Below are 18,998 nucleotides of genomic sequence, written 5' to 3' on the forward strand. Positions count from 1 at the left end.
TTTTCTTTAGACTTTGAATAAAAACCAAGATGTTACGTTGCCAGCAGAAATTGGTGTGATTTTAGACCGGTGGATTCTACAGATGGGTTTTCCTGTTGTGACCATTAACACTACAAATGGAGAAATTTCCCAGAAACATTTCCTTCTCTATCCTGATTCTGTTGTCCACAGGAAATCCAAATTCAAGTAAGTATTTGAAGATGTTCCACCAGTGGTTTTCAAATTTTAACTGTGCACTTTAGCTGCAGATCATTAATATAGGCAAACATGTAAAAAGTAGTCAGATGGGTCTTCATATCTCCAGAACAACACCAAAGCTTTTCTGTGACTATCACTCCGATCTTTTAATATTATTCCCAACCCTCCATCACACGACCTGCCTACAGCATTTATTGTGATTAAAAACACCAAAAAGCCTGTATACTACTAAAAAAGGCCAGACACCCACTAAGCCATTAAAAAGGAGAGGGGAACTGGCAAAATCCCTTGACTCAAATTACAAAACTATGAAAAAATGTAAATTATTTTAAATTAAATAAAGAAAAAAAACATGAGCAAAACTCAAAATTCAAACTTGCTAACTGTCAGGAGTGACATTTTCTATAAATTTCCTGAATTCTTTGTGTTTATGTTATACATGTTTTTGTGGATTTTCATACACAGAGAATCCATTTCCATAATTATTACTCAACTGAAAATGTTATTTAAAAGTTTATGATTTTTTTTTTTTAGTGTCATTGTCAATGTCATTTTGTTTTGTCGATGAGCGCCTCTATTTTGGGGTTTTCACATCACCCATTTCTATTGAAAAAATCCCACAGTGCATTGGGACAGCACAGCGATGACTTGAATGTCACCCATGCTGTTCTTCGATATCAAGACTGGATAATAATTATTAACTTTTTGCATGTGATTTTCATGTTTCTTTTGGTACTTGACAACTTGCATATTGATTTTTGACTTCAGTTTCTGATTAGTGTTTTAGGCTCTGCTGATCAAGTTACTGAGTTATGCATCGTTTCTGGTACTATGTTGCTTCTGCCGGTCTGTTCTCTTTCAGAACCTTTAATTGACTTTCAACCGCCAAAACACAAACAAGGCAAAAAACTTTCAAAAACAAAAATTTTAATTGGATTCTTACTAGGACTAGTTGTTAAAATCTCTAATTCTTCAGCACAACAGTTGAAAGGAGAAGTCATCTTGAATGGAGTGAAATTTGCCACAGAATTGCGTGTGAAACCAATGCGACACATCTTCAGTTGTGTGCCCCGACTTCATTGGGTGTTTCGGCCGCTTATCACAAGACACCCTCCGCCGGGGTTGGCCCACCCCTGGTTGATCAGGCCCGGGTGTATGTAGCATGGTGACACCACTCGATCAATTGGCAGCCCATGTTAAGTCCCTACGTTTCAGCCACAGCCAGTGACTGCTCCGTTCCGCTACAGTGGCAAGCTCTTTAATTGCCTTCCGTTGAGCCTGCCCTCTGATCCCTACTTCCTTCAATAGCCTCGTGGTGGAACTGGCTACAAACCCTCTGCATCCCACCTCCACTGGCCACACTTTGACGTTCCAGCCTCGCCCCTATGCTTCAGCTGCTAAACTGGCATATCGCAGCCTCTTCCGTTCGAATGCCTCATCGATAGCATCCTCCCATGGGACTGTCATCTCAACGATGAAGACACGCCGACAGGACTTGGACCAGAGCACAAGATGAAAATAACAACTAATTAAACAAATAAAGAAAGGCAATTCAAAAATAACCAAATCAAGTCCACAAAAATAAAAAGAAAACCCATAACAAAAACAAAAGGTCAAGAGTCAAAAAACCAAAAGGGAAATCAGTCTAAAGACCAACGACAGTCATAATAATAAAGAAGTTCAAAATGGGAGCCAAGCAAAAACACTGATGAGAAGCAAACAGCAAACAGCTGAGGCAACCAGACAGAATAAATTGAGCTCTTTAATGAGGTAAAGGACTGAGAGAAAATTACCAGCAAGAATAAATATATGCAAAGAACAAAACAATGGAGAGGGTAAACACTGCACAAGTTTAAAAAATGAAAATGTAATACTCTACTGTGGCTGTCCGTTTGTCTGTCCAGGATTTGACAGTCATATGAAACAGTTTGGGAACCCCTCTTAATTCTTTGAATTTTTGTTCATCATTGACTGAGCTTTCAAAGTAGGAACTTCCTTTTAATATATGCCATGCCTTATGGAAACAGTAGTATTTCAGCAGTGACATTAAGTTTATTGGATTAACAGAAAATATGCAAAATGCATCATAACAAAATTAGACAGGTGCATAAATTTGGGCACTCCAACAGAGATATGACATCAATACTTAGTTGAGCCTCCCTAGAATTGGGACTAAAGTGCAACTTAATAAAATGAGCTCCTTCCCAGTCTATCTTGGCGGTGATCTCATCAGACCTGCCTCTACTGCAAAGAATCTTGGTGCCATTTTTGATTCCTCCCTCTCTTATTCCGCCCACATAAATCACATTAAGAAACTTTGTTACTTTCACCTCCATAACATATCCTGTGTTCGCTCCTTCCTCTCCTTTTCTAATGCTGAGAAACTTGTCCCTGCTTTTATCACATCCCACATTGATTATTGTAACTCCCTACTGGCAGGTGTCCCTTCTAATCTTATATCTCAGCTCCAGCTTATTCAAAACTTGGCTGCAAGAGTCCTTACACAGACCAGCAGCAGCGAGCACATCACACCCATCCTGCTCCGTCTTCACTGGCTCCCTGTGTCTTACAGAATCAAATATAAAATCCTACTATTAACCTACAAAGCCTTAAACGACCTTGCACCAAACTACATCAGTGACCTTCTCCATCATTACTTGCCTAAGGTCCTCTGATTCTGGCACTCTTGTTGTGCCCCACACTAATCTACACTCCATGGGTGACAGGGCCTTCAGCTGTATAGCACCCAGACTCACCCAGAATGACCTACCGAAATTAATCAGGTCAGCTGACTCCATGAATTCTTTTAAAAAACAACTCAAAACTTATCTGTTCAGGAAGGCTTTTAGCTCTACTTGACTTTATTACCCTTCTCTCAGTTTACCTCCATGTCAAGATGCTAATGTAACCTGTATGTGTGTGTGCGAGACCACCAATTATGTTGTCTGTTAGGCTTTTTCTTTGAATTCACTGTCGTAATCTTCTTTATTCATTTATCTGGTTTGTACAACGCTATATACTGTATACCCTGCCGTTCTTTCTTATATTCTGAAAGTGCCTTGAGCATGGGAAAGGCGCTATAGAAATAAAATGTATTATTATTATTATTAACACACTCATGAGTAAATAAAGGATTAAACAACCAGAACACTTAGAAAGGCAAATGAAAATCATGATGATAGTGAAAAACCTTTAAAAAGAAGTTAGAAATACATTATTCCCATGTAATATATATAAGTGCTTGGTACATTCTAATTAAAAGTAATACAATTTCTACATGGACTCCAAATATAGAAATTAGGAAATAATAGCTTCTTTAATTAGCTTAGAAGTCCAATTGCAGAAGTTGTTTGGAAGAAAAACCTGCAGCCACATGAGGTCCTCAGGGCTGAGTCCGGGGACCACTGATTGAGACAAAGAGGTGTGTGTCCCCTCCAAGTTTTCTTAGCCCAAATTCTATAAAACTGCTGAAAATATCATTTGACGTTGCCTTAGATAATCTTTATGTCAGTTCGATTGTGCCCCCTGTCTTCTTGGCAGTTAGAACTCTTCTTTGTTAATTTCCCTATCGATAAGTTTTACATCCTCTCTTTATCCATACATCCATCCATCCATCCATCCATCCATTATCCAACCCGCCATATCCTAACTAGAGGGTCTCGGGGGTCTGCTGGAGCCAATCCCAGCCAACACAGGGCACAAGGCAGAAAACAAACCCTGGGCAGGGCACCAGCCCACCGCAGATCCTCTCTTTATGATTCATGCCATCACATTAGCCTCTGATTCTACTTCCTCATTTTTTAGACCAACACATCCTCTTAGCATCCATCTACTTACCACCACAAAAACACCACCAACTTCTGTCTTCCTCAGCTTTCTCCAGGTTCTGGCATTTGTTCCTCCTGCCATTAGAGTGTTAACGTCGTTGCCCTCCTGTCTCATTCTATTAGTGGCGGGCCGTCAGGGCCTTCGAGGCCTTCTCTGCTGGCCAAAAAAAATATCTGAATCACAAACTGATGTTAATTATATTTTGTCCATGAATACTTATTAAATAATTCCAAATAGTCTGTCCGCTTCCTTTCATAGTTTTTCCGACGGCTGTGCTGCTTCCAGACTTTTATTTTCGTATTAAAGCATTTAACCAATCACATTTCAGCCATCATTTGTTGCCAGGCAGGGTCAGAGTCAAAGAAGTCACAATCCATTCTGCAGGCCCTCTAACACAAAATAGATGTCGATTAAACCGTTGCTTCAACCAATCAGATTTTGAGTTGGTTTCACTAGGGCCCTCTAGCAGGCGTACGGCAACGTCACCATATTCAGACACATTGATTGGATAGGATGGTGTGATATAAAAATCTGAATGAGAGCATCATGGGGCAGCTAGTACACATTGGTATGTTTGGCGGTGACCATTCCCGTGTCCACTGCTTCTGTCGAGCGGACATTTTCAGCCCTAAAGCGAATTAAAACTTATGCCAGAAATATGACAGGGCAGGTTTGACTTTCAGCATTAGCTTCGATGGCGACAGAAAGGGACTTTGTGATGGAACTGAAGCGCACAGATAATCTGTACGACAGAGTAATTGAACTGTTTTTGAGGAAAGAGAGGATGATGGATTTTGTTTACAAATAATCCGAATTTTTGGTGAGTAAAATGTTGCAATTTTCCTAAATAATATTGCAAGTTTATGAGTTATTATTGATGTTTTTAATGTGTGTCGCGGGCTGTAGCTACAGTAGAAAGGAACTTGTTCACCCCTGGTTTGTCTATTCAATAAAGGCATTTATTGTGGCTATAGGAGTTATCTATCTGCGATGCAATGGCTCTTTATACTGTATTTCTGCATATTAAGATGGTTTTTATAACCATAAATTAGTTTTTGAGGGGCGGGTTGATTCAGACGGAGCACTACTGAAGGCCTAGGTGTGAAATGCATGGTCCGCCACTGCATTCTAATGACCTCTAGCAATGAGGTGGCTGTAAACCTCCTGGTGAGATCACTTTGTTAAGTTTTGGCATCACCTCTGTGGTCAAGTGTGGACTTCCATTTTTGCCAGAGATAATAGGCTATCCTACCCTACATATTCAAGTGGCTCCTGGTGTCCTGCACACTGGGCCACCTTCTGCTTTCTGCTGTCCAGGTCTCTAAGGCAGCACTCCATCCTCAGGCACTAGCTGTAGTGACTCCACTGGGCTCCAGAGAAGGATCATGGTTTTATTAGCAGGCAAAGGTTGGCACCGGGAAGACAGCACTAAAATAAACATGCCCAGAACATGACATCAAAATCATAATTTAAATAACATAACAAGCTGAAAACTGAAACAATTTCATGTAACCAAAGACAAAAGTTGTATTAAATTAACAAAAAGAATGTGTAGCCAAGTATCAGACTGAAATACTAAAGAGAATGCTAGTCTTTTCTTTTTTGTATCTACAAACCTGGAGAACCAGGAAGTGCATGATGCCATCCTTTATATCTTTGAAGCACACACTTCAGGTTGACATTGCCTACCATCTGCTTGGTAACCTGACCAAACAGAATGTACAAAATGGCGGTACCCATATCACTAACAAAATGGTGTTGAGGTAAAACTTTTTTTTTTTTTTTTTGCTATTAAAATAAAAAATACACAAACCTATCATATTCCGTGGCCCGCGAGGCAGCCAGAATGATGCCTCGGCTATTTTTTAAGGTCAAGGATTGATTGCAAAAAAATTAAAATACAACAGTGGCGCAGTGGGTAGCATTGCTGCCTTGCAGTTAGGAGACCCGGATTCGCTTCCCGGGTCCTGCCTGCGTGGAGTTTGTATGGAGTTTGTGGGTGCTCTGGTTTCCTCCCACAGTCCAAAGACATGCAGGTTAGGCGCATTGGCGATCCTAAATTGTCTCTGATGTGTGCTTGGTGCGTGTGTGTGTGTGCGCCCTGTGGAGGGTTGGCGCCCTGCCTGGGGTTTGTTTCCTGCCTTGTGCCCTGTGTTGGCTGGGATTGGCTCCAGCAGACCCCCATGACCTTGTAGTTAGGATATAGCGGGTTGGATAATGGATGGATTGATGGAACTCAGACCATGACACTCTCTGAGGGACAGCACAATCCTATACATTCCTTTCTGAGCCCAAATGCCTTCCAGCACCCAGAAGTTGATACACTCTCTCAACAGTTGGAGGAGTTATCGTCCTTGATGATTTGCCTTCCTGTGTCCTGGGAGAGCATTGCTTGTTTCCTTACAGGCCATTTCCCTTATCTTTTTTGTAGTGGTGATCCAGAGTAATGTCCTACAGTGGTGATGAAGCACACATACAGTGCCCACCACGCCTTCACATTCTCTGTGCACCATCACCAGTGTGTGCCAGACCTCCCCTACTGTCTCTGACCTGTTGGACCCCCCACACACCCATCCTGGACTTGCTGCTGCTTAGTTTCTCCAACGCAGCAGGCTTGTGAGAGCTTTCTGCATATGACTAAGTCAACCATTGACCCAATTCTTCTGCCTCTTTTATAACCCTAATCTAGTTTTTCTATTTGAAGAATTCCTTTCCTATTAGTCAGTGTAATATTTCAATAACACCCATTTGTTTGAGTTTTTTAATCTGGTTTCCAACCCCACCTCAACACTGTAATAGCGTGTGTTCGTATCACTAATGACCCCCTCATAAACGTTGATGCTGCACTATTATCTGTTCATGTTCTTTGTTATCTCAGTCCTGCTTGACAGAATCATCTTCATGTGCCTAACAAGTGGATGAGTTTAGACTGGCTGGGACCTGCAGTTTCTAGATATTAGTATCTATGTCGACACAGGCCATCTTTGTATTCTGAGAGTGACAGCAGTCCCCTGCCTTCTTCCTTTTTAATGTGCACATGCCACCAGAGCCCCATTTTACATCCTGCACTCCATCACGGATTGGTAACTTTTCAATTTGATGCACTTTTTGTATGGCTTTTATTCTCACATAATGCGCAAAGTACCTATTGTGATAACCGTGTTTGTCTGTCTGTCTGTCTGTCCACAAACTTTTCAGCTCCGTATAGCCCAAATACTGTATGTCAGAACCTGGCTTAATCTTTTAAGAAATTTGTCAAGACAGTTCAGTTTTTCTTAATACCGTATTTACCCGTGTACCACGCGCACATTTTTTCCCGAAAATTAGCATTAGAAAATCAGGTGCGCATCATACACGAGAAAAGTTTTTTCTGTAATGTTTACTTCTTCAGCTTGGGCTCTCTCACTCGCTCTCTCTCTCTCTCTCGCGCTCGCTCGTGCTCTCTCTCTCTTGCGTTCACTTGCACGCTCTCTCTCTCTCTCTTGCTCACTCGCTCGCGTGCACTCTCTCTCTCTCTCACTCGCTCTTTCGTCATGCAACAAAAACAGAAGCATTTCGCGGAAAACGTGCCCTAAACTCTTCCTATACAATCACAACACGCGTCGTACACAGGGCAAATTTTTTCCATGATTTTCTTTGTAAAAATTAGGGTGCGTGTCTTACACGAGGGCGCATGGTACACGAGTAAATACGGTATATCTCGAACATATTGTGCTGTACAAAGGTTTGAAATTTAAAAAATCTCCCACTGAAAAGCACTGGAGAATTTGCAAGCTTATCTGTCTTAAACCAGAGAAACACTCTATACGACTTTCACTAATAATTAGTTTAATGTTTCAATTTTAACTTGACAACGGATACCTCAACTTGTATATTTTGTAGATATTCCACTTTTACTTGTCTAACAGCTATTTGGATCCTCAGCTAGTCAAAACCCCAGAGGGGGCGCTTGGTCAAGCCACTTGTAGAGAAATACACCCTACTTAAATGTCACTTATCTGGAAATGAATGAATGAAGAAAGAAATTCTCAATAAGCATATACTGTACTGAACAAACAGTATATACAGTACAGCAGTTTTTAACTACATTACCGCTGCATTCTCTGCACATTACTATCAAGACACTATATAAAAGCGGTCGGAATTGTCCTTCCGTCCCGTGAGTGCAAAGCGTAGCGGTATTCCGCTTATCACAGACTTACTACTTGCGGCTTGCGACGTGATGTGAGCAGAGTTCTGGTGCTCCCATCGTTCAATTGCTTTTGTGCGCGATGCGCTGGAAAAATAGACAAAATTATGTCTAAGGAAATAATTAATGTTGATGGAGTACAAATGCCTCACCGCGTAGTAAATATCAGGGGAGATGGTGCTTGCTTATTCTCATCTATAGCTTATTTAGTGCATGAAACTCCGTCTTTAGCGGTACAGATTCGGGCTGACATTGTACGACATGTTTTAAGTAATTGGTCAAGGTTTCAGCCATTTACAATGATGCCGTCAGGAATCTCTTATACAAATGAGCTTCAGTATCTCACTGAAATGTCTAAGTCTCAATTTTATGGTACCATTTCTGAGCTAATGGCAGCGGGAGAGTTCTTTCTCTATGAGTTTCAAGTATATTATTATGGAGTCCTACACTCCAAGTTTGGACAGGCACTCGAGGGGATAAAAAAACGTAGGTTTTCGGGAGATGTTATGAACGGGCACTTTGATATTTTCATTCCCTACACTTACATGCCTGATGTACACATGGAGCGCACACAAATTGAGGATAAAAGTCGGTCGCCTTAAAAGGCAGGTCAGCCTAGTTGTAAATAAAGGATGTTATTGACTAGCTAAAAAGTGCATATGAAGATGCAGCTCCCCTAAGTGATGACATATTAGCATGGGAATGGAGAGGGAACTGCAGTTTATATACGGGCAGAGAAATCACAGCCCTGGGGCCAATAACAAGGTCCGCACTGCATTTAGCAGTTTGTACAGTGCATTAAGAGGCTGATCATGCCACAAATAGCAAGGACAAGGCAGAACAACAGCTTGAGCCGCTAAGTGGTATAAAGCTTGACAAAAAGCTGGGGTTACGGCCTGAACAGTTGCTTTTCCTTCTGTGTCTTTTGAGACTGTTAAGCGTTAGTATTCCTATCTATATATATAAAATCCCTATGTGCCTCCAGGTGTCCGTGTGTGGGTGTCTTCTGGTGAAGTGCGCATGCGCGGGGCACGGTGCTATGCACGATATTACTGTCAGAGAAAGTTAGAGGCGTTTTACGGAAATACAAACCAGTATTAGTGCGAGAGGAAATTAAAGGTACACAATACAGTGACGCATATTACAGCCACATACAAGCCAGTATTACTGTCAGAGGAGATTAAAGGCATATTACCGACGCGCACGCCTGTATTACCACCAGAGAAAATTAAAGGTATATTACGGACGTACGGACATACAAGCCAGCGGACGTACAAGACGGTATCCTTCAATAAGGGCGCGCACAAAAAGGCGAGCCTCAAAAGGGTGACCTCAATTGGGCGCAGCGAATAAACGCGCGCGTAAATAAAGATCTGCACCTGTTGCTCTTCACATATTCCAGAGCCATTTGAACTAAATTATCTACGCGCCCTTATTGAATAGAGCCATACAAGACAATATTACTGTCACAGAAAATTAAAGACACACAATACACGGCGGCAGCCCACGAAGAACGGTCAGCTCAGCAAGTAAACATCAACAAAAGAAAGGCTGAAAGAAAGAAAAATACGACCAACAAAAAGAATGAGGTCAAAGTCCCTTGCCATTTAATATAGACTGTTCCTACTAATGTTTATGCACTACTGTTCTAGCGCCCGTTATTGTAACGGGCTAAATGACAAGTAATACAATAAATCAGTTCTTTTCCAAGTTCTTAGTATTTACACTAATATTAATATCTAGATGGGGAGTTTATTTCAGGTGCTTTTCTTTCATGGAGTAATATTGATTATAATTTTATGCCAGTATTGTTTATTTTCTTTTTATAGTCATTTTTCTTTTGGTAATTTCTCTTTATTGTTGATGCAGTATAAGTTAACATGTAATGGTATTAATAAGGTTAAGAAAGAGAGGATTGTATTTACTATTGTAAATACTTGTTGGTAGGTTATTGGGGTTTTTATGTTTTTGTGATCCCTTTTGTTAAAAAAAAAAACAAAACTACACTTAGTCACATACCTTCCACAACTATTAACAGCACATTAATCGATGTCATTTGAAATGGAATCTTCTGTGTATGAAAGCTATTCAGCCACCGTAAGCCTATTTGTACTCCATTTTTAACTATGTGACACTGTAAGGTGCTGTTTAAAAACAGATATTTAACGCAGTAAAGCATTGCTTGTTATTACATTCTATTATCACTGTTATTTTAGAATATAAGTTTAGAAACCAAAATGTAATAACTGGCTCTTCGCTGAAATAACTATCCATCCATTATCCAACCCGTTAAACCCTAACTACAGGGTCACAGGGGTCTGCTGGAGCTAATCGCAGCCAACACAGGGCACAAGGCAGGAACCAAATCCCAGGCAGGGCACCAGCCCACTGCAGACACACACCAGGGACAATTTAGAATCGCCAATCCACCTAACCTGCATGTCTTTGGACTGTGGGAGGAAACCCACGCAGACACGGGGAGAACATGCAAACTCCACACAGGAAGGACCCGGGAAGCGAACCCGGGTCTCCTAACTACGAGGCAACAGTGCTACCACTGTGCTACCGTGCCGCCCATGAAATAACTAAAAAGTGTTAAAAAAAAGTAATTAAAAAATGTAAAATGCACTGACTTTCATATCAGTTAACTAAGTCCGAATCTACCTGAATGTCAAGCCATGCATACATTTTCTAACTTGGTTAATTCTCAATTGTTGATCAAGGAGATTGGTGTTTCCATGATAGAGGTAGGTATCTAGGGATACTTTGACACATTTGTATACTTTTGATTATTTTTCTTTGGCCTTTTTTGTGTGTTTATTATTTTCTTTCTTTTTTGAATGTTTACACTCACACATTTGAGGTGTTGAGAGCCATACTGCTGTAATGCCTTGTGCAATGTGACGTCCATACTGTATGTATCTGGAATGCGTGGTCTCCTGATCAAAACTTAGCTAAGCTAAGAAAACCAAAACACAGCTTACTTGGTGTGAAATGCAGGGCAAGAAAGGAGAAAAATTGTTTTATTTAGCAAGAGAATGAAAAGGGAGATATTCAATATCAGTTAACTGGCAATTCTAAACTGGCTTTGTATGAGGGAGACTGAAGGTGTGGAAATGAGCCCTGTCGTGGCCTGGTAGTGCATTCTGTCCAGAGTTGGTTCCTACCTTGCACCCATTACTTCAGGAACAAGCCTAAACCAGCCTGAATCCCAGAATTTAATTTAATGGATTTGAGAAGTTTATATTAGTTAATTAAATAACATAATTTCTTATGTCTGAAATGAGAAGGAAAACAATTGTAGTTTGAAAACTATCAAGAACTAATTAATGTTGTAAGGGAAATGCAAACCTAGAATTGGGCATACAGTTTCAAAGGCCACCTTAGGGCTTAAGGTGAATTAAAAATAAGATTAATTGATGCTTGGGTATGGTACTCTGTCGCTGACACTGGCATTCCTCTGTTTACAAATCTGGTGCCCCTGTTGTTCCAAAGCCTCCATTTAGAAAGCTTTAGAAAAGGAAATCTAACTTGAGTGGGTCTGATGCTTTGTCTGCTTGGCCTCTGTAAGTTAAAAAGATAGGAGGAAGCATGTAATTGTAATGTTCCACCTTCTTTACAGTGTGTAGGTATTTGGTTTTTATATTCATTTTAGTCTACTTGTTTTCTGCTGTAACTTTCATCCACTAATGTTTTCTTGTGGTGATTTGTTTTTTCAGCATTTATCTAATATTACAGAATAATGTAGTCAGATGCAAGCCCCTGCCCTCCAAGTGCACAAATTAATATATTCTGAAATATTTTAGGTCTGATTATTGTTTAAACAGGTTAGAATAAGCCATGTGAAAACTTGAAACTAAACTGTTAAAACTAAAATAAACTGTGTGAACAGGAGCTCCTCACCTGGATAAGCAAAAATAAACATCATGGCACACGTCTCTGTAATGTGTGACCAAGAGATTAAAAAAATACTGTTTAGTCTGAAAGAGATAGATAGATAGATAGATAGATAGATAGATAGATAGATAGATAGATAGATAGATAGATAGATAGATAGATAGATAGATAGATAGATAGATAGATAGATAGATAGATAGATAGATAGATAGATAGATAGATAGATAACAACAACAACATTTATTTATAGAGCACATTTTCATACACAAAAGTAGCTCAAAGTGCTTTACATAATGAAGAAAAGAAAAATAAAAGACAAAGTAAGAAATTAAAATAAGACAACATTAGTTAACATAGAATAAGAGTAAGGTCCGATGGCCAGGGAGGACAGAAAAAACAAAAAAAAACTCCAGACGGCTGGAGAAAAAAATAAAATCTGCAGGGGTTTCAGGCCATGAGACCACCCAGTCCCCTCTGGGTATTCTACCTAACAAAAATGAAATAGTCCTCTTTGTATTTAAGGTTCTCACAGAAGGACTTGATGATGATGGTCATGCAGACTTCTGGCTTTTAATTCATCACTGTTGGAACATCATGGTGCTTTGAGTAGATGGTGGTGGCACAAGCTGCCACCACAAAGAAACCGGAAAAAGAAACAGAAGAGAGAGTAGGGGTTAGTACGGATTTTAGAGCCACCATGAATAGTTATTATAATGAATTGGACATACAGAGTATCAGGATTAAATTACAGTGAAGTTATGAGAAAGCCATGTTAAAATAATGTGTTTTCAGCAGTTTTTTAAAGTGCTCCAATGTATTAGCCTGGCAAATTCCTACTGGCAGGCTATTCCAGATTTTAGGTGCATAACAGCAGAAGGCCGCCTCACCACTTCTTTTAAGTTTTGCTCTTGGAATTCTAAGGAGGCACTCAGTTGAGGATCTGAGGTTACGATTTGGAATATAAGATGCCAGACATTCCGATATATAAGATGGGGCGAGATTATTTAAGATAGATAGATTATTTAAGATTAATATTTAAGATAGATAGATAGATAGATAGATAGATAGATAGATAGATAGATAGATAGATAGATAGATAGATAGATAGATAGATAGATAGATAGATAGATAGATAGATAGATAGATAGATAGATAGATAGATAGATAGATAGATAGATAGATTATTTGTCCTCAAGGGGAAATTAGTTGTCTTTTTTCATGAACTAAGGTGGTAAGATGTGGCTGCTAAAGCCAGATAGAAATGTTTGGGATTTTTTCAAACTGTAAAAATATATACGTAACAAATTAAACAAATTTACTGACAGTAAAGGGTACCATACTGTTCAGGAATAATAACAGTGCCGTTTCATAAAGTACAGACTCCTTTCTCTGAAGAGAGGAGTTTGACAATCCTGAGCACACCTTCGATTAGACACATTACTCCTCTGGAGGAGAAGATTGGGTCATTTAGCTTGGGCATCTACATGTGCTGGTCATAAAATTAGAATATCATGACAAAGTTGATTTATTTCAGTAATTCCATTCAAAAAGTGAAACTTCTATATTAGATTCATTCATTACACACAGACTGATGTATTTCAAATGTTTATTTCTTTTAATGTTGATGATTATAACTGACAACTAATGAAAGTCCCAAATTCAGTATCTCAGAAAATTAGAATATCAATTAAGACCAATGCAAAAAAAGGATTTTTAGAAATGTTGGCCAACTGAAAGGTATGAACATGAAAAGTATGAGCATGAAATAAATCAACTTTGTCATGATATTCTAATTTTATGACCAGCACCTGTAGTCAGGATGCCCCTAGGACACCTCCAATGGAAGATACAGTATATCAGTCATGGTACATTGGGAATAGACTCCAGGCCTGTAGGGAAAATAACACTCAAACGGCCTGGGAACACCTTGGAACAGCTTGAGATGAGCTGATGATTATTGTGAGATTACAGAAGTCAGATCTGACCAGCTCAGCTGTCTTTAAGGGTAGAAAATGGATGGAAATGAGAACAAAAACTGCAAACATTGTTAATTTGAGAGGGTAATTTTGGAGGACTGTTTCGTTTGAAAAGAACATACTATTTGAATCAAGGCTGTCAGTAAATCACATCAGAAAATAATAAACAACATCACATTAACGATGTGTTGTCAGCACTGACTACTTTTTCTATCATTTCCTTGTTGCCCCCATGACTTTCATTTTTGCTGCCACTCCCTATTCAGTTATCTCTCTCTCTCTGTTATCTCCTGATACCTTCAAACATGTTTGTCTTCACAAATTGCCTTTATCGCAATATGTTTGTCACTGGCACCAAGTCCTTTAGACTGCAGTATGTGTCTCTGTCACATATCTTCTGGTCAAATACTGAACATGCAATCAGCTTTCCAGGCTGCAGCTAAGTTTGCTTTTTCTGATTATAATTTTTAAACATTTTCAAGGTTAGGTACGTTGTATTTGCATTATGTTTTTGGGTAGTGAGAGCAATATTCTCAGGTTAAAATATACATATTGTATACCCCAAATCACCTTGGATTGATGAACAGAAGCATTTCCTTCCCATATTGTGGTAATACTAAAAGTATATTTGATATTCTTGGTATTGGCACAAAAGTGACTGAAGAACAATCCATAAAGAAAAGCCTCTAATTACCTGATTTATAATATTCAACATTCGAAACACACCATCTTTTAGTACCCTTGGACACTGCGGCGTACAACAGCCATTCTCTTTAACCCATGCAAACCTTTAAAATAAAGCTAAGATCTTCAGCTTGATGGCCTTTCTTCTGCACTAACAAGATTTTTCTGAGGCTGGCCTTTCTATTTTCTGTAGTTTTGCTGCACTTCCCCTGGCATATTCTCTTATCATTTTTATGGTGCCCAGTGGCCATGTTTCCTAGGTGGAGTTTTAGACATAAAGACCTTTATAATAAAGTAAAAGTATAATAAATAAAGTCGATAGCCATTTTCAAAGTTTATAATTTCAAACTACCAGTTCATCTACCTCACTGGCTGTGCCTCCTTATTGTCCATTAAAATGACATATGCATGGGTTTCTGTGTTTATTTCAGTTAGATGTGTGGTAGAAATTTAACATCTTATCTCTTTTATAATAAAAAAAATCCTGGGACGAGACATGAGTTTTTCAGAGAGATACTTTCACATCCTGCGAGACGAGACTTAGTGCTAAGAGATTTAACCGGAAATAAAAGACAAAGAAAAGATGACAAAGTAGAAGTCGTAAAGAATTCAAAAATGTTGTGCGATACACATGCAGAGCAGGTTAGAGGTAATGGAAGTATGAAAATTCGAAAGTCTCAAAAAGATGATAGTAAAGATCGCATTAGTGCTAACAAATAGAAATTATTACTCAGTGAAATAACGGAACAGCGAAAAGAGATTAAATATATTGTTCGGATTTAAACTTTAAGTCGTAGACTTGTAGATTGTCTAATTCATGTTGCCATCAGGGAAAAGTAGTGTTTCTTCCCAATGAAGTGGCGTATCCGTGAGAATTAAAAGGTTTGTTGTTTGGTGAAAGTGAAATCCACATACGCGAGCGACAGAGACACAAAGTGGCTGGGGGAGTTGGTGAGCAAAGTGAGCAGGGGGCAAGCCCCCTAGTTAAAGAAAGAAACATCCTCTAACAGGACAAATTAGCCATCAGGCAGGAGAAAAACTGTTCATTATAACTTTTAATTACTCCTCAGCAAAATGCCTTGGAGGGAGCAGTCTGTTACAGCATAGTCAGAATGATCAGAGAAACAAACAATAGAGTTTCATTTTATAAACTACTGAATGTACATACCGTGTTAATCAATGTAAACATTTACTCTAGTTGGTTCGTTGGTTTACGCCCAATTGATTTATGTAAAATTAAAGTCTATTATATTATACTAGTCATTAAGCCCGTTACAATAACGGGCGCTAGAACAGTAGTGCATAAACATTAGTAGGAACAGTCTATATTAAATGGCAAGGGACTTTGACCTCATTCTTTTTGTTGGTCGTATTTTTCTTTCTTTCAGCCTTTCTTTTGTTGATGTTTACTTGCTGAGCTGACCGTTCTTCATGGGCTGCCGCCGTGTATTGTGTGTCTTTAATTTTCTGTGACAGTAATACTGTCTTGTACGGCTCTATTCAATAAGGGCGCGCACAAAAAGGCGAGCTTCAAAAGGGCGACCTCAATTGAGCGCGGCGAATAAAGGCGTTCGTAGATAATTTAGTTCAAATGGCTCTGGAATATGTGAAGAGCAACAAAGGTGCAGATCTTTATTTACGCGTGCCTTTATTCGCTGTGACCAATTGAGGTCGCCTTTTTGTGCGCGCCCTTATTGAATGATGCCGTCTTGTACGTCCGTTGGCATGTACGTCCGTAATACACCTTTAATTTTCTCTGGCGGTAATACAGGCGTGCGCGTCGGTAATATGCCTTTAATCTCCTCTGACAGTAACACTGGCTTGTATGTGGCTGTAATATGCGTCACTGTATTGTATACCTTTAATTTCCTCTCGCAATAATACTGGTTTGTATTTCCATAAAATGCCTCTAACTTTCTCTGACAGTAATATCGCGCATCGCACCGTGCCCCGCGCATGCACACTTCACCAGAAGACACCCACACACGGACACCTGGACGCACACAGGGATTTTATTAAAGAGGATTTGCGTCCTTCTTATACCTTTGAGTTGCGCCACCACCCTGGAAATTTCTGTGCATGTAACAACTGTCCATTCTGGTTGTTTACATGACATCTGCTGATTTCTTAGTCATATTTCATAACATTTTGTTGTTCACTTGACCTTTATCTGGTCTCCTGATACCCCTGCAAAGATTTCTGACATTAATTAACCCTTTATGCTATTTCTTTAAGATAAAAGCGATGTCATCCTAAAATTATTCTTCCACAGATGTTAATTATCTCTGTATTTTTTTTTCTCATTCAGCCTGATGTAGTCATCCAGTCCTTCATTTTCTAGCACCTAGCACATTTATATGGCCTTACTGCACCTTAAAATTCCACTCAGCAAACCACTGAATTCTCTGTGTCACTTTGTGATTTCTGTTTTTCAGCTACACGTGGATTGTTCCCATTACATGGATTAAAAGTGAAAATGCTCAGTCCATGATGTGGCTGTGGAACTCAACAGGTATGGCTACAGTGTACAGCTAACTGTCTTCTTGTTTTAATAGCAGACATATCTGCACAGCAAAGAGATTATTACAATGAAAGACTTTCAGCTGAACGCATGACCACATCATATTCAGTTCAGTCCCGTTTTGTTCATTCTAAGTGTACTGTGTGCCCTGTGATGGACTGGAGCTCCATTCTGGTTTGCTTCTGCCATAGCCCTTCATGATGGGTAGGATCTGCCAGGCGTGAGTTGTATAAGCAGGTCTAGAAAATGAATGGAGGGAGCCCACGAGTGATATTATTGTTTAAATTCTTAAAAAGTTTAAATATTAAAAAGTATATGTTAACATTTATGAATTGTACAGATAACAACAGAGAAAAAAATAAATAAATCTGTGGGACCCCCGGGCTTTGGGAAAAGAATTAAATGAAAACTCAAAATGCTTATTCATTAAATAACCACTGATAATGAGCTCTCTTTTATACTGCAGTACTTTAAAGAGGTGTCTGCTTCATTTTTCCAGCTTTTCTAAGGACTCCCAAAAAAGCCCCCCAAAAATAACAAAATGCTTTTTAGAGTGAACCTACAATAAATGTACAGTACATGTCCAAATTTCTTAACCTACTGTATTTTATTGAGATGAGTGTTTATTAAGATGCTGCTACTAATATTCTGCTTTTAGACCAACTGTAGTATAACCAGAACAAATTTAGTGTGTAGTTTTATGCGTTTTTTCACTCTTTCCAAAGTATTTAACTTTTGTTTTTCTGTTTTTTCCTTCTTGTGCTGTTTAATCAAAAACCTCAGAAATCTACTCAAACATGACATCTAACACAACAGACTGGGTGCTGGCCAACATAAACGTAACTGGATACTATAGGGTGAATTACGACATGAGTAACTGGCAAAAGCTCCTTGGGCAGCTGCAAAGTAATCATTCGGTGAGCACCTTCAATGGAAGACATCTTCTTTTAAGGGCAGATAGCCTTTCTGCTTGGAAATCTGCAAACATTGTTTAATAACAGGCCGGGAAGAGTCTACCATAAAGACAGTAAATCCCACTGGTGGAAGCATATGCTCCACGAAAGCTGAGAATATCAATAGTGTTTAAATTGTGTTAATAAGAGTACAGCAGCTCCATTGGTAACCTTTTGTCTTCATTAATAGGTAATCCCAGTAATTAACAGAGCACAGATCATTGACGACTCATTTCACCTTGCCAGGTGAGTTTATTTTGTGCATTTATTGGCAAGAAAAATTTGGAACTGAAATTGGAAAAAACTGATAACAAGAAACTTGTTGTTTCATTTAAAGAGCTGGCAAAGTGCCTATTACACTGGCCCTGAACAGTACAAAGTACTTAGTCAATGAAACGGAATATCTGCCCTGGAAATCAGCACTGGACAATTTTGAATATCTCTCCCTCATGTTTGATCGAACTGAGATTTATGGACCGATGCAAGTAAGTTATCTGTCTGTCTATTTAGGATCCTTAGAGATTGACATACAAGTCTGTTTATGTAAGCTTGTTAGAGACAGCTATTGAAATGTGACTGTCTACGAGTATGCTTACTAGAGACCGCTAAGAATACACAATATAGCAATTTTTTCCTATCTATCTATCTATCTATCTATCTATCTATCTATCTATCTATCTATCTATCTATCTATCTATCTATCTATCTATCTATCTATCTATCTATCTATCTATCTATCTATCTAACTGTAT

General features: G+C 39.1%; 1 protein-coding gene across 1 annotated transcript in view; it reads left to right on the plus strand.

Moving 5' to 3' along the window:
• LOC114667470 (aminopeptidase N-like) overlaps positions 1-18,998 on the plus strand; it is a 108,394-nt gene that overhangs the window by 56,260 nt on the left and 33,136 nt on the right. The window contains exons 10-14 of the mRNA XM_051920884.1: positions 11-186; positions 17,208-17,284; positions 18,077-18,210; positions 18,437-18,492; positions 18,584-18,731. Coding sequence (XP_051776844.1) covers positions 11-186; positions 17,208-17,284; positions 18,077-18,210; positions 18,437-18,492; positions 18,584-18,731 — 591 coding nt within the window. The remainder of the gene's footprint in view (positions 1-10; positions 187-17,207; positions 17,285-18,076; positions 18,211-18,436; positions 18,493-18,583; positions 18,732-18,998) is intronic.

This window comes from Erpetoichthys calabaricus, chromosome 17, assembly GCF_900747795.2.
Source record: "Erpetoichthys calabaricus chromosome 17, fErpCal1.3, whole genome shotgun sequence".
NCBI lineage: Eukaryota > Metazoa > Chordata > Cladistia > Polypteriformes > Polypteridae > Erpetoichthys > Erpetoichthys calabaricus.